The sequence below is a fragment of the Spodoptera frugiperda genome, chromosome 9, assembly GCF_023101765.2.
Source record: "Spodoptera frugiperda isolate SF20-4 chromosome 9, AGI-APGP_CSIRO_Sfru_2.0, whole genome shotgun sequence".
Taxonomy (NCBI): Eukaryota; Metazoa; Arthropoda; class Insecta; order Lepidoptera; family Noctuidae; genus Spodoptera; species Spodoptera frugiperda.
In genome coordinates, this window is record NC_064220.1 from 11,162,307 (window position 1) to 11,177,051 (window position 14,745).

At 36.0% G+C, this 14,745-nt stretch overlaps 1 protein-coding gene across 7 annotated transcripts in view; it reads right to left on the reverse strand.

Moving 5' to 3' along the window:
- LOC118271145 (E3 ubiquitin-protein ligase UBR1) overlaps positions 1-14,745 on the reverse strand; it is a 52,604-nt gene that overhangs the window by 21,726 nt on the left and 16,133 nt on the right. For 3 of the 7 annotated variants that reach the window (XM_050695927.1, XM_050695929.1, XM_050695923.1), the window contains 6 exons: positions 11,270-11,418; positions 6,719-6,883; positions 6,048-6,202; positions 4,497-4,639; positions 3,946-4,042; positions 3,029-3,171 (listed from right to left, as the gene is read on the reverse strand). In XM_050695927.1, coding sequence (XP_050551884.1) covers positions 3,029-3,171; positions 3,946-4,042; positions 4,497-4,639; positions 6,048-6,202; positions 6,719-6,883; positions 11,270-11,418 — 852 coding nt within the window. Of the gene's footprint in view, positions 1-3,028; positions 3,172-3,945; positions 4,061-4,496; positions 4,640-6,047; positions 6,203-6,718; positions 6,884-11,269; positions 11,419-11,592; positions 11,737-14,745 lie in introns of those variants that run through there. The other 4 variants (XM_050695925.1, XM_050695924.1, XM_050695922.1 and 1 more) reach the window with 2 other exon arrangements.

A 14,745-nucleotide genomic window follows, 5' to 3' on the forward strand; every position in this document is an offset into this window, starting at 1 on the left:
TCGCTTGTCATATATTTTACATTACGTTGCTGCACAACGGACAAATGGAGCCTTGGCAAAAACTGCGACATTTAGACATCATTATCGAAAGTTTCTGAGATTAATAACCACCTTAAATAAAATCCCGCGCTGTCAGGTACGAAATGGTGATGAAGAAGAAATTGAAAATACAATGCGATAGATATAGAGCAGCCATTTCCCAAAGTCACGCTGAAGGGCTCATTATAACCAATTACCATACATAAGGTTCAGATTAATTTAAGCAAAAGTGTCATTAGAAAATGTGCGTCATAAGGAAGAAAGACGTAATCGCATATTTTCAATTACGAATAAAAAAAACTCTTTTGAAAAATTACAGAATGATTTCGTAGGAAAATTAAGAAATGTGTTTAACCTACATTGACTGGAATGTTCATACAACGTTTAATTTAATATTTTAACTTAATCGACTGCACGGTTGGCGCGGTTGCTGGGCAACCGACTGCCGAGCAACGTGCAATACAAAGAGTTGTTTCGGTCCGGATGTCACGTGTAAACCCACGACACAAGAGAAAATTCTAGTGTCGGACAACGTTTAAAAAACTTAATATTTGAATTGAATACATCACTAGTGAATTTGTAAGTAAATTTAATAAAAACAATGTATTATAAATCTTTGAAATTTCGGGATGTGTTATTAATTCAGTAAAGCATTAAACGCGTCTTTTCTCCTTATGCGGCAGAATAATATTACATAATTACAATTACATAATATGCTATCAGAAATTACGCAGAGATTAGTATAAAGCGTACAGAATAATTAATATATTCGCCTTCTCACATCTATAGCTATAGGCCTAGTTCATAAATAGACACCGATATGAATTAATTATACTTTACACAATATAGGAAATCGTTATAAAAGAAAACCATAATAATTATTATTACTGTATACAGGTGATTGAAAAAATGTAATGTAACAAATAAATACTACTGAACATAAATAAAAAATAAAAACAAAAAGAAATACACAAAAAATACAAAGAATACAATACAAAATAACAAAAATATAGAAAGTTTGCAATTTCCAGGAAAAAAAGAAAAACAGTTGGCTTTGGAAATTTCCACTGAATATAAATCTCTACATAGGTGAAGATACATGTTGTACAAACAAAATACATGAAGGAAAAAATATCTACATAAAAGGAAGCAAAACAAACAAAATTAATAAAACAAGCAAGAATGTGAATGAAACCTACACAGATATATGAAATTGTATCTACATACGAACTAACATTGAACTAATATTACACACTGAACTGCTTTATAATAACAAATAATAATTATCAATTGTATAATAAAAGTGTTGGTAAAAAGCAAAGAATGCTCATGACAAAGCGACGTCGTTGCGCAACGCGGCATGCAACATGAATGCAGCAACAAATTGCAGTCAGTGTTACTATCAATATTAACCTTTTGACCGTCACGGTCGGCTATAGACGACAAACAAAAATCGTTTTATACCGTCACTGTCTGCAATAGACGACCAATTGAGAGTTGTTGAAGGTAATTACTTCGGTAACTTCGGTCACCGGTGACTTCAATGGCGTTTAACGTGTTAAAGTACGCCTTTTAACGTGTTTGTCGCCTATAGTCGACCGTGACGGTTAAAAGGTTAAATATAAATGACTTACTTTACACTCTCGTTACGCAACGCCGGTAGCATGTTAATAATCATTGCTTCTACTATTAGTTCGTCTATATTTGCCCCCGGAGGGGCGACGGGGTGGTATTCATAAAGCGACAAAGCTACACTGAATAATTTGAAAAAAGAAAACAATACGCTTCCGTTAGTTTTTGCAAATTATTATACTTATGTGTGTATGCAGGCTGACTTATTTGTTACTGAAGTATTTTCTCGTGTGAGGTTATAAAACAGCTCATTTCCACACTTCATAAATTGTACAGGAGTGAGCGAATACCCTTTAGATGTATAAATTTGTACGGGAGGTCTTTTATCAATCTGAACAACATATCTATAAATAAGCTTTAAATACATATTTGAACAGTTCTATGTAGAAAGAGTATTTTTTTTTATTTGTTTTGGTTTTAAGTTACCACATCGTCTATTTTTAATTTAATATATTGTTTATAATAATAACCGATGTTTATGTCCATAGTATATTTGTTTGTTGTTTAACCAAAATTTTGTAACATGGCCTGTTTATACCCCCATAAGAGATTATGCTTTAGTAACAAGCAAGTCACCCTGTATACTCGAGTCGAATTAAAAATGATAAAATAAAATAAAAACAAAAGTGCGTATAATTTTCGCTTTTCGAAAGAAAAATCGTTCCAATTGGTAAATGAAATAAATGATAAAAAATGGCCAATGATGAAATTAAAAAAATAAAACAAATCACCGTGTATATGAAACTGGATGTGGTTTCAGTGAAAAGCATTAGTAATAAGAATTTTGTTATAAAAACAAAAAAACATAAACGATAAAGTCTCAATTATCGTATTTTTACAAGATGATTTTGCAAATTCATTCGTAAAGTGACTTGATAGGGTTGTAAATTGATCAATAGGAAATTTCTCTTTTATAAAACAGTTCTCGTTTCAGGTATTTGTTAAAGACCAGCCAAATGTTCGTTCGTGAGACCAGCAGTGCGAGAGGGACGGAGCTATGTAGGTTGTATAGCTCCGTCCCTCTTGCACTGTTCAGTGATCGACCATTCTGATACAATTGTAATAGCAGACTAAGGCCCCAGTTTATAACAGAGAAGGTACGATAAAAAAAAAACAGTAACAGATCATTAAATGGAAGTAAAAGAGGTGGAGCGCTTGTTACGTCATTACGTAACTTTGTCAGTGACGTCATCAGTTATTTCATATTATACTTATTTCGTCTTTATTAATTTGTCAGATGGACATTTTCATTTTCAAAAATCATCATCAAAACTACTAAAAAAACTTTGGCTGATCCTTGTAAAAAATTCATTGTAATTAAAAAAATAAATACAATGAATATAAAGGCAATACTTACATCTCTATATCAGTCTTCAGTTTGTCGCAAACTTGAAACGAGTTGCATTTAACCAGCGCTCGACCTTCGCGGTCTATCAAACTCACGAGGTCCAGCGAATCCCTTTGGTTACATTTTGTTACTCTTACTAAAGTAGTTATGACCTGGAATAAAGAAAAATTATAATAAGATAACTCGTCACGCCTTTTATAGCCGAAAGGGTATGCAGAGGTGCACATTACGGCACGGAATGCCACTATACAATGTATTTTTATAATCTTAACACATTGAACGCCGTGGTGGTCACCAGTGACCGACGTTAGCGGAGGATTTGCTTTCAACAGTTTTCTATTGGTAGTCAAAGACTTAATAAACAGGTCCTGAGAGACCACTACTAGAGTATCATTTACTCTATAAAAGAAGGGTTTGTCATAATCTCCACGCTTGGCAAGCAAGTGTTGAAGATCGCAATTTAAAAGATGAAATTGTATTTCGAGAACTGGGCTGTGAACTTGTGAAGTGCATGTGAAATTAAGTTTGTGAACACTCACGACAACAGACCCGAAACAACAATTTGTGGATCACACAAAGAGTTATTCCGTGCGGGAATCGAGCACGCTACACGTTGCGCGGAGCCGGTTACTCAGCAACCGCGCCAGCCGTGCAGTCAATGCATCAAGAAAAACAAAATATACCAATGTCATTAAATGTATGAGTTACTAGCTCCTTCCGCGCGGTTTCACCCGCTCTGCTTGGCTCCTATTGGTCATAGCGTGATGTTTTATAGCCTATATCCTTCCTCAACAAATACACTATTCAACACAAAAATAATTATTCAAATCGGACCAGTAGTTCTGGAGATTAGCGCGTTCAGACAAACAAACAAACAATCAAACAAACAAACTCTTCAGCTTTATAATATTAGTAAGTATAGATACCTGATCAAACGTGTGTGTCTCGTCGTTATAGAGGACTGTGCAGTAACAGTCTGGTTGGTCGAGAATCTGCAGTAGGTCGCGCTCCGCGTCCTTCAACCTGGAAGGGGTTAACGTACTAATCTTTGTATTATTACAACTCTAAATATTGTTCGTTCTTTGGAAACCTCGTTCTCCACCATGCGCAAATTATAAATGAATATATTTAAAAAAGGAAAAAAGAAACACAGGAAATATATCAATTTGGTCTACTCTTGACCATTTGTGTTGTAAGGCCCATGTAATAGGGGCCTATTACCATATACTGGGAACAATCCCAAACTCCGTGCTACTACTAAGGTATTTTTCAAAAAAACCGAAAAAAGCTTAGTAATACTTTGCCCGACCCGGGAATCGAACCCGAGAACCCTTGTTGCGACAACTCGACCAACGTTTAAGTTAATTCGTACTAATAAGTCAAAATCTCAAATTGTCATCAAACAACAGGGATTTTTGGCCATTTTTTAAAAAGGAGTACGTTATTTTATTGGAGGTTAAGTACTGGTAACATGTACCTGAGATCATTGGGCAGTCCGGGCGCATGGTCGTGTGTCAGCAGTCGCAGACAGTATGTGAGGGTGACGGACGCCACTATCTTCATACGTTCCACCACCTCCGGTTTTATCGTAGCCTCCTCCTGTTTGTCGTCTTCTGCGGCCTGAGAGAGAAAATTTTGTTATTGGAAATATATTTTAAAGATAAACTTTTTACTAAAATCCATAGAAGAGTATAATAAATTGTCAAAGGATTAATAGGATTTCATTTTGGTCTGTTGTTTTCCTCCTTCCCAATCTCCGATTCCTCAACAACCCTTAAATGATAAAATGATATTTATTTTGCAAATAGGTTATAAAATAACACTTTTACACGTTAATCTCTTAAATAACTAGATGAGGCCGGCATTTCCTATCCGACTACTCTGAGAAGAAATGCCGAAACAAACTCAGAGGTCATAGTCTCTTTTAAAGTCCAGACAAAATCAAATAAAGATGTCGGAGAACCGTGCAAGTTGATTCTGTAGTGGTCTTTTGAGGAAAGAACCACAGCAGTTTGAGCGGACCTGTTCAGATGGCAGCACGCATGTGTCAGATTACAATTAGCTCAGCTGACGGCTGTTGCTGAATGATCCGACGAACAATACCAACCAAAAGAACATTTGGGTAGGCCACACAAATGCTCAAACTGTCAGAATATAATTTACTAAAAATAAAATGACTAGCAAAAGACTCACACGGTCCTCAAACTAACAATTTTAAAAGAAAATTTAAAATATAAAAGGTAAAAATGTATAAAACAATGTCAATTTATGTTAATGTCAAATTGTATAAAAAATGTAACTATATGTTACAAACATGTCAGTAAGACCTGTGTGGACATTATAGCAGTTCAATCCCAAGCCTGACTATCCTCCAAGTAGTCTTTTATTTTATAAAAAGCTTTACTACAAAGTTTTTCTTTAATAACATTTTTAAATTTAAATTCCTAGCCCCCAAAAGGCATCGCACTTGCCACGCCTCTGGTCTTTCGAGTGTCCATGGACGGCGGCGATGGCTTACCATCAGCTCGTTTACCGGCTTATACAACAATAAAGATGGCATTTTTCATGTTCTTCTAACATTTAATTTATCAAATAAAGGCTCTTATTGACATACATATTAAAACACTTAAAGAACTTAGTCCGCCAACAACATAGCTTAGAACATGAAGTATTAAAATAATCATATACACTGCACAACTTGATTCCTCCTGGTCCTTTCCATCATAGAACCACAAGACAATCGGCGAGGCGTCACCGTTTCATGGTGGATATCCCACCCACTCGCACGAAGCGCTTCGCTTCCAGCTTCCTTGTGCGAACTGCTAGGGAGTGGAACTCATTGCCGGAGTCTGTGTTTCCTGATGGGTATAACCTGGGTGTCTTCAAAGCCCGAGTGAATAGGTTGCTTATGGGCAGACGTGCTCCATCGTAGGTCGCATCATCACACACCATCAGGCGAGATAACGGCCAAACATCGGCTCATTTAACATTTAAAAAAAAAAACATATAATAAGTTTACTACACTAACCGCATGTAGCTCACAGAAGGGATCCCTCTTCCAAGCCTCAGTGTCGCCGCAGTCGCAGCAGCCCCCGCCGCTGGACTGGCCCATCTTGTACTTATGGTGCCGGTGGGCAGACACTTTGAAACACTCCACGCACAACACGCAAGTGTTGTCCATACCTGAGGAAATACAAAACACAATTAAGAAGAAGAAACTAAAAGATGAAAAACGCTACTCAATTTTAAATTTTCTTTTAATATCGTACTATCTTTGTCATTATATAAAGAATTGATAGTGACAGAACTACATTTGAGAGCATCTTAAAATTGAGTAGCGTTTGAGTATTCGGGCATTAATGTCCCCTATTAATTTATAACATGACTGTTAAATATTTTATTTTATAAAACTAACTGTGGAGCTTCTTGCACCGTATTAATTCTACGTTCTGGAACGAGCGGTTACCTTCAAGAAGAATAGCCTTACGAAGTTCTAGCACTATCGGATTGGTCTTAATTTTATTATAGTCAAAGGGGCTATTAGCAGCTGAATCAGTACATTCAGTCTTCCAAATGCCTTGATTTGAGGACTAATGTCAAAGTTGCTACCAAAAATAAAGGCCTACAGCCTAACTGCTTTTCACTCAAACTTCATACCTTAAGCAATAGAATAAAACTTTCGTAGAATCTGATACTCACCGCATTCTCTACAGCTGTACGCTGGATCACCCTGCTTGAAGACTCGGCCACAAAGAGTAGACCGTCGCGGTAACGGCGGCTGAGATCCATCACTATTTCCCCACACAAACTGCTCCAGGGGCTGAATTAGAAGTTTGGCTGCTAAGTCCTCGTCGAAAGACCAGTCTGAAATAATAAGATAGCATGGAATTAGATGACTTATTTTGTAGGTAGTAGAGTCTTGAACGGGCTAGCTTCGCTTCGAAGTTTCATTCTCTTCTTGAACACCAGCCTAAAATTATTAAAGCACAATGTTGCTATATTTCATCTCTTAAGTGTGATTTTCAATGTAATTATTAAGACATACGGTACAGACAACGCACAACGACCGCAAAAAAACAATTTTAGATTAACATTTTCTCCATTAAATTAAAAATAAGATCGGCGTTAGTAAACAAATGTTTCAACGATGTGGGTCGACTGTGCCTACATTTGAAGCAATGGCTTCATAAATTCAGCGAGATCATTGACCCCGGTCCGTGCATAATAATATCTAGTCTGGATTCAGCACATTCCTCAAATACTAGAACTAACACATTTTGTATGCGTACATTACCCCAACCGATTACCTCGCTAATCGACTGGGCGCGCGTCTATCGGCTGCGTGCCTCTACGATGCGTCTAAAGCAATTTTATTTGTCGATACTCGATAGTAACAATGTAAACTCCACAAGTGACCGCTAGATGCGCTGTAAAAGGCACCAACAAATAGATATTGGTAATACTTTTTTTTTATTTTTGAGGGGGGAAATCATCCTATGAGATCTCCCGCCTTGGGAGGGGCAAGAGGGAGTGTCAGACTCTTACTGACTAAAAATCACCCCGTTCCTTCTCCTGCTTTTCGAGCCGGAGCCTCGGTAAACCCGCTAGGTAGTCCGCAGCTCCGGATATTGGTAATACTATGCAGTAGTTTAGTTATAGTGCACGCAGCATGGTCCCTATTATGTGGGACTTATTACTATTGATTTAACTGGCGAGAAATGCTTGTCACGTCATTACTCCGCTACAAAATATGTTGCAATGTGTGTTCAATTTGTTTATTTGGTACACACCAGCGTGTAAGGTAAACGATAGTTGGAATGTCGGCGGGACGTGAGCTAGAATCATTCAAGTGAATTATTGCACGGTTCAGGTAAGTATACAATACAAGAATGCATACATTTCGTCCGTTAAGTATAATCTAATATCTAAAATTTTAGGCATAAAACCCGCAATTTAATGAAGAAGTGCATTTTACAGTAATAGCTTCTGCCAGCGACTTTGTACATAAAAAAAATATAGGGTAGTAGACTGAGTATGAAAATTGAAAAACAAATTAGTCTGTCAGTTATATAATTAAAACATATTAGACACGTATTATTATTTTGTCATATAATGTTCAAATACTCAGCTAAAACAGAGTTAAGTAAGCCTATAAAATGTAGTAAATTGTGACGTTACACGATATTTCAAATCTATATACATAATACTGTCGAAAGTAGTTAATTTTGTAAGAAAAGAATAAATACGTGTAAAATGTTTTAAAATAATGTTCCCGTATTTACTAAAATGAGTGTGAGAGTAAACACTAAACAGTCGACATACATTTTTTTAACGTATAGAACATAAGATTAAGTATTATATTGTATCATAATATTAAACAAATCTATCTTCAATTACTCCACGTTACTTTTTTGTGTTCAAACTTAGGAAACCGGGAAACAAAGTTCAACAGCCGATCGGTTTATGTTAAATCAATTTGTATAAAATTTACCTACGTACGGGTTTTAAAGTACTTATTTATAGAACTACCTACCTGTACTACTTTCCTGTTTTAGGTCAGTGACCGCTGACCGCATTTGGGTAACAAGGTGATCATGATATAAACGGCCTTTTATTAAGAGTTACAAACCGCAGAAGCGCATCAGGAAGACGCAGTTTTTAAGATAATATTCAATTTCACTTCTTTCTTCGTCTTAATTTTTCGCTTCGATACGTGTTTCATTTCTATAGCCTTCTTTAAGAATAGAATTAGTCGGGTAAAAGGGTCGGTTCACATCTGACGTAAAATACGTCGAGCGTATCATCATACTAACGTATCGTAGGTTGAGAGTGAACGGTCAATTATTTTTCTCTACATTTGTCTGTTCTGTCGTTATGCGACCGATGTTCCGTCAGATATAAACCGACCCTAAATCTAAATTGTTATGCTTATAGACAAAGTAAGATAAATAGTGCTTAAAAAGAAATGAAAACAACACGCAATACCTAATAGGTTTAATTCCAAAGGTCACGTCTAACAATTTAAAATGAATGCAACACAAGACTATGTATGGGAAAGTAATGTTAGTCATAGCACTAAAGTATCGATTTAAAGGTTGTTACTAGTTAATAATGAACAAAGCAGGAAGTTCCATACAACATGCAAGGAAAGCCTGCAACTAATAACTACGGACAACCCTTTGACATTTACAGCACGCTAGGGAAAGTTGGCTAGATACAGTCAGTATACATTTTATACAGGCAAGAAAATAAAGTGCAAATGTATTGTGAACCTCTGTCTACTCCTTGGGGAATAAAAGGTGTGACGTTGCTTTGCGGAAAATAAAAATTAATTCAGTACGGAGACAGTACCCGTTGGTTGGCTATTGAACCGATCAATAGTTGCAGAAGATGTGATTTCTTTCAAAACCATATACCGGTAACATCGGGTTTCTTTGACCCTAGGAGGTAACTTTGACCCACATTCTACAACCAATAGGACTTCAGAACAAAAAGTGTATATTAGATTTTCCTTGATCTAAAAGTTTGGGTCAAAGTTACCCTCTAGGGTCTAAGAAACCCGATGTTACGGTAATTAATATAATAATAACTACTGTTTCTGTACTAAGTCAGTATTTATTTTCTTACGGGCATAGTAATTAGCTGTGTTGACTGTACATATAACAGCACATCAAATTATAAAAAACCAATGAGTACGGAATAGTTACTCTAAGTCATAGAAACGAAAGTGATTTTCATACTTAATTTCTATCGACAGTTGGTCTTGCTATCTATTCAATATAAGAATTAGCTGTAATCACCACGGTTGGTAGGCAGATTAGAGATTGCAATAAAAATCAACATGAAAAACTTATTTAAAAAGATTGCGATGTATGAATGTTCGTCACTCTTTTACTCGAAAACTGACGAACGGAATTGAATGGTATTTAGCACAAGGATAGTTTATTATAGAGAGCAAAGCCACTGGCAGGAGCTGGAGAAGCAAGTTTTTACAATAAGCAAGTACTTTCAATAAAATATGGATGAATGATTTGCATATCAAAATATGTATTTATCTGATTTGATAAGTAAATCTCTTTACTCTGAAAGGTTTTCTATGTAATCTGTTTTTGTCAATCACAAGTTGACAGACTTGATTGTTTGTTATTGCTTACTTTAATAATTCTGTAAGGATAATAATATCGGATCCGACAGGCAGATATTTTATTTTAGATCTCGATATAAGAAGGTGACGAGTTTATTTTTGTTTCGGCGATTAGAAATGCGTTATTAGCTTAAGGTAAGCGTCCACAGGCCCGCATCGTACGCATTCCGTACGATGCGGATCAGTGGACGCAGTTGTACGAGTTTCTATCCAAGACAAACTAAAATCCGTTGCGTGCGGTACGTGCGATGCGTACGATGCGGGCCTGTGGACGCGTACCTTTAAGGACGATTAACGTGTTAAAAGAGGGCCACAACCCTTAATTTTTATTCTGCATAAGCAAAATAAAAATATTAGCAAAAATTTTTCATTTTATTTTTAAGGAAAATGCTGCACTAATTTATAGCAAAATGGACAATGAAACACATCAGAGCGTTATCCAGCCGGACCATGATATTATTCGCAAGTTTGGATAAAATATATGTTTACTCGAGTCGAATTTGTCGACTCATTGTAAACATGTTCATAGTAATATAATAATATGTCCGGAACGGGATGTGTTCTAGAATCTTCTATAGTTTCTCTGACAATTACTTTTCATTCAGCTTATGTTTAAATTTACTTTTATATCCCTGATGATATCATTGTTATCAGCTCGTTTCCGTCCACTTGTGGACGTAGGCCTCTCCAATACATGTTGTGTGTTTACACCAAATTTTCTAGATAACACCACCCATCACATTATGTTTTGCTTTAGTAATCTCCTGAGATTACTAAACTTCTCCTGAGAAGTGAGTAAAGTTCAATCTTAATCACCATCACCGTCAAATATTGACTTGCTAATGAGATCAAGTTTAGACAAGTACATTAATGTCCCAAAAGATTTTAAAGCGTGTACAACATGTCTACATGGTGCATAGTTGATTACAGTTCAACGTCCACAATTCAGTAAAAAAATCGGAATCTTAATTTTATACAAACATATAAATATTACCTGTTTTCCTATCAGGGCACGCAGAGTCAATATTCGATGAATGTAGAGGAAGGCAAAGAGATATGCGTCAATAGTGTAAGTCGGTCATAATTGTATAGTTTGAAAAACTCACCTAGACAAGTCCTGTTGGGTTGTGGAGAGTATATCCTGGGAACAGTGACCCTCCAGTGGTCCAGGAAGTGCGCTGGCGCCAGTACACCTTCCTCCATCTTCGACCTCCACAGCTCCACCACAGCGTCACCTCGGCCAGGCAACGTGAACCTGTCACACATCGACACTATGTCACTGCTGCACTTCAACTTTTTTCTAATTTGACATTTATTAACTTTGGCTAAGTGTCATTGTTGTTCGCACGCGGAGTTCAGTTTTGTTACAACCACTGAAGTACCATCAAGCGTTTAATTATTATTTTAAAAGTCTATCACAATTTCATACTTCAAAACCGCGTTTTCTTCCTTCTTCCATACTCTTGGCATTTAACCTCTTTTCTTTACAAACAAATTTAAAAAAAATGTTAAAATTTCGAATATAAACGCAGCGACCATTCGCCGCGGTTGTAAACAGCGTACTGGCCACCTATCCACTAATCTGGCACAACGCCACTACGAAAACCATTCTATATATAAAAAATCTAAACACGAATAAATATCAAGAACAAATAAAAACAATACAAATTTTAACGTGCAATGTGACATTTATTTGTATGTTTATAAAGTTCAAAGTTGTATGTCCTCGTGCCCGATGAATTGAATAGTTTTGTCGCATGAATCATTTTGCCAACGTCCGCGATGCATTCTCATTACCAGCCGATACGATTTGAAAGGTAATGATTGATTTTATTATTTATTGAACCATCTATTTGTTACTATGCATGCCAAAACACCTAAGTATTTTACTTTATGCGATCCACTTATTTAAATTTTGAAGTAATTGTGAGGAGCTTGTTTCAATCTTTTTTGAAATGGTCACGTGGTCACGTTGGGAAACTAGATATGACGTCATGAAAGAGTAAAAATAATAATTGCATAGAAATCTTGAATTACCTATTGAATGGAGACGAAGGAAGTGCGTCGTATGGTATATACTATAAATGTAAGTACCGTATGAAGCATCGCGTTATTTTAGTACGTCAAATGCACTGACTAATGTAAACTCAACAAATTCCAATAAAAACGATGAGACTAGTTCCCCAATAATCGTATTGGTTTTACACCTAAATAAAACGTGAACAAGAGCTTCTTAATAATAACACAGTCTGTAATAGTGAGAAGAAGAAATGAACAAAATAATATTAAACAGTCAAATACTGTAAATGAACAAAATAATATTGAAAGTCTGTGTGCTCCATCCTCGGCCACATCTTCGCTTCGCCGTCCTGGCAGTAAGCGGGTAGGTCAAACGCAGTTGGTAACAACGTTAAAAAAATTGCGATGTTATACTTAGCATCAATAGAAGTAACTTTAACCAATAGGAATTCAGGACAAAGCGTAAATTAGTTTTTCATTGATCTAAAAGTTTAGGTCATAATTACCCTGTAGGGTTAAGTAAACCCGATTTTATGGTAACTAAAAAGCTTCTTTTTTCATAAATTAACTTGAAAATATGGAAAAAATTACTAAAAAATATAATCAAATTAATTAATAACAAATTTTAAGCATTTTTACAACTCAGTTTACTGAGAATATACTAACACGAATAATACTAGATATTGATTTAAAAGTATGGCCATTTATCATTGTTATTTTGTAATTTATTTCAGCGTTAGCTGGTATTTAACATTTTATTTTTGAAAGCGAAAAAGCCTTTCGAAAATAGCCGAGTATTGGAATTAGACCATCAAACTGACACGAGGCAATGTTCTCATTTGTAGAGGCAAATAGTTTGGTTTTAAAAATAATTGTCACAACATTTTGTAGGTAAGCCTTCAGCAATAAATATTTCAAGCCTCGAACTAGGCTGTCTGGCGTACACTCATAAAAATAAAATTACAGAAATAATTTCAACGAAAACTTCGAATTCAGTTCAGTAATTTCTGAGATTGCCTCTCATATACGAACTCACATTGTTTATTTATAATATTGAGTGGACGTAGCTATGTAAATGTTTTCCTCGTTTTATTCCCTTCATAATAATATTTTTTAATGTTATTATGTTACCCACAAAAATAAAACAGGATATACATTCATTTTCCTTAAAAATACGTACCTACCCATTGTGAACACTATCTGAAGCAATATTTATGTACAAAAGTATAAATAATAATATGTGGTTTTCAGTGTAACAAAACTACCAAATTAGCACACATCTAATATTAGAAATATGTTTTTATGTGATTCACGTTAAACAAACAAGCAATGTAATTACGTAATGCTGTATCTAAACCTGAAGAACTGTGTCTAGTGCGAATTTTTTACCTATTCAATAGCATTGAACATATATTATTCAAGTATTTATTGCATACATAATGTAAACAGGTTAGACTATCTCAACTAGGTAGGATTTTTACGACACGTCTATTGTATTTGGAAGGACCACTAGTAGAACAGCACGGTAATGTTGTTTACTGCTCCTTCTATGGTCCATAACCCCCGTTTCCCCCAAACATCAACAGGAAGCAAGCAAGATAATGCCGTTTTTTTTTTTTGAGGGGGAAATTCATCCAATGACTTCTCCCGCCTTGGGTGAGGCGGGAGGGAGTGTCAGACTCTTACTGACTAAAAACCACCCCGTTCCTTCTCCTGCTTTGAGCCGGAGCCCCGGTAACCTTTTACGTTGTCCGCAGCTCCGGATCGGACATCAGCCCTACTGGGCCCCATCTAAGCAAGATAATGCCTTAGCTTAGACTTTAAATCTAGACGCACTTTAATGCTCATATTTTACAATTTACATTACAAAATGGATTACAATCTAATGTTTGTTGCTAATATTCATAGTCTCATTAAAACCAGTACATATTCCTTATGTAACTATACATTACCATTTATAGGCAACATACGGAGCTAACTTTTGTTCTAGACCGATTATTATCTGCTTATTAGAAACAAGACTTGTGGAACTAGCATTCAACTCCAACAATTCGTAACGTTATCTACAGATAGAGATTTTCCCAGTAGACTACAATATGGGGTACTTCAAAAAGGGAGTAAATAGGTTCCCTAATGTTCGGCAAAGCGCATGTAATGCCCCAAGTGTTGCAAGCGATCATAGGCCACGATAACCACTTACCATCAGGTGGGCCGTGTGCATTCTTGCCACCGTCGTGGTATAAAAAAACAAAGATTAACTACAGCCTCCACACCTGACAGGCGAGAGAGATAAGATTCATTTTAATCAGAGCTGCCCAGTCTCTGTCCAACGGGTTAGTGGCAATGATACTTTAATGCTGAACTCATATTTTTCTTACGGTACTCTTGCAGGCTTTTATATCAAAATAGTTAGTTATTATTTCAACAAATACCCCTTTATGAACAATTCCACAAAATCTGTAGATAAAAACCGAATCATTACACGTTTCCTCCCCCGTAATTACTCCGTACAACTATAATAAAACGGCAAAGACCACAGATTCGATGTAAACACATTACCCCA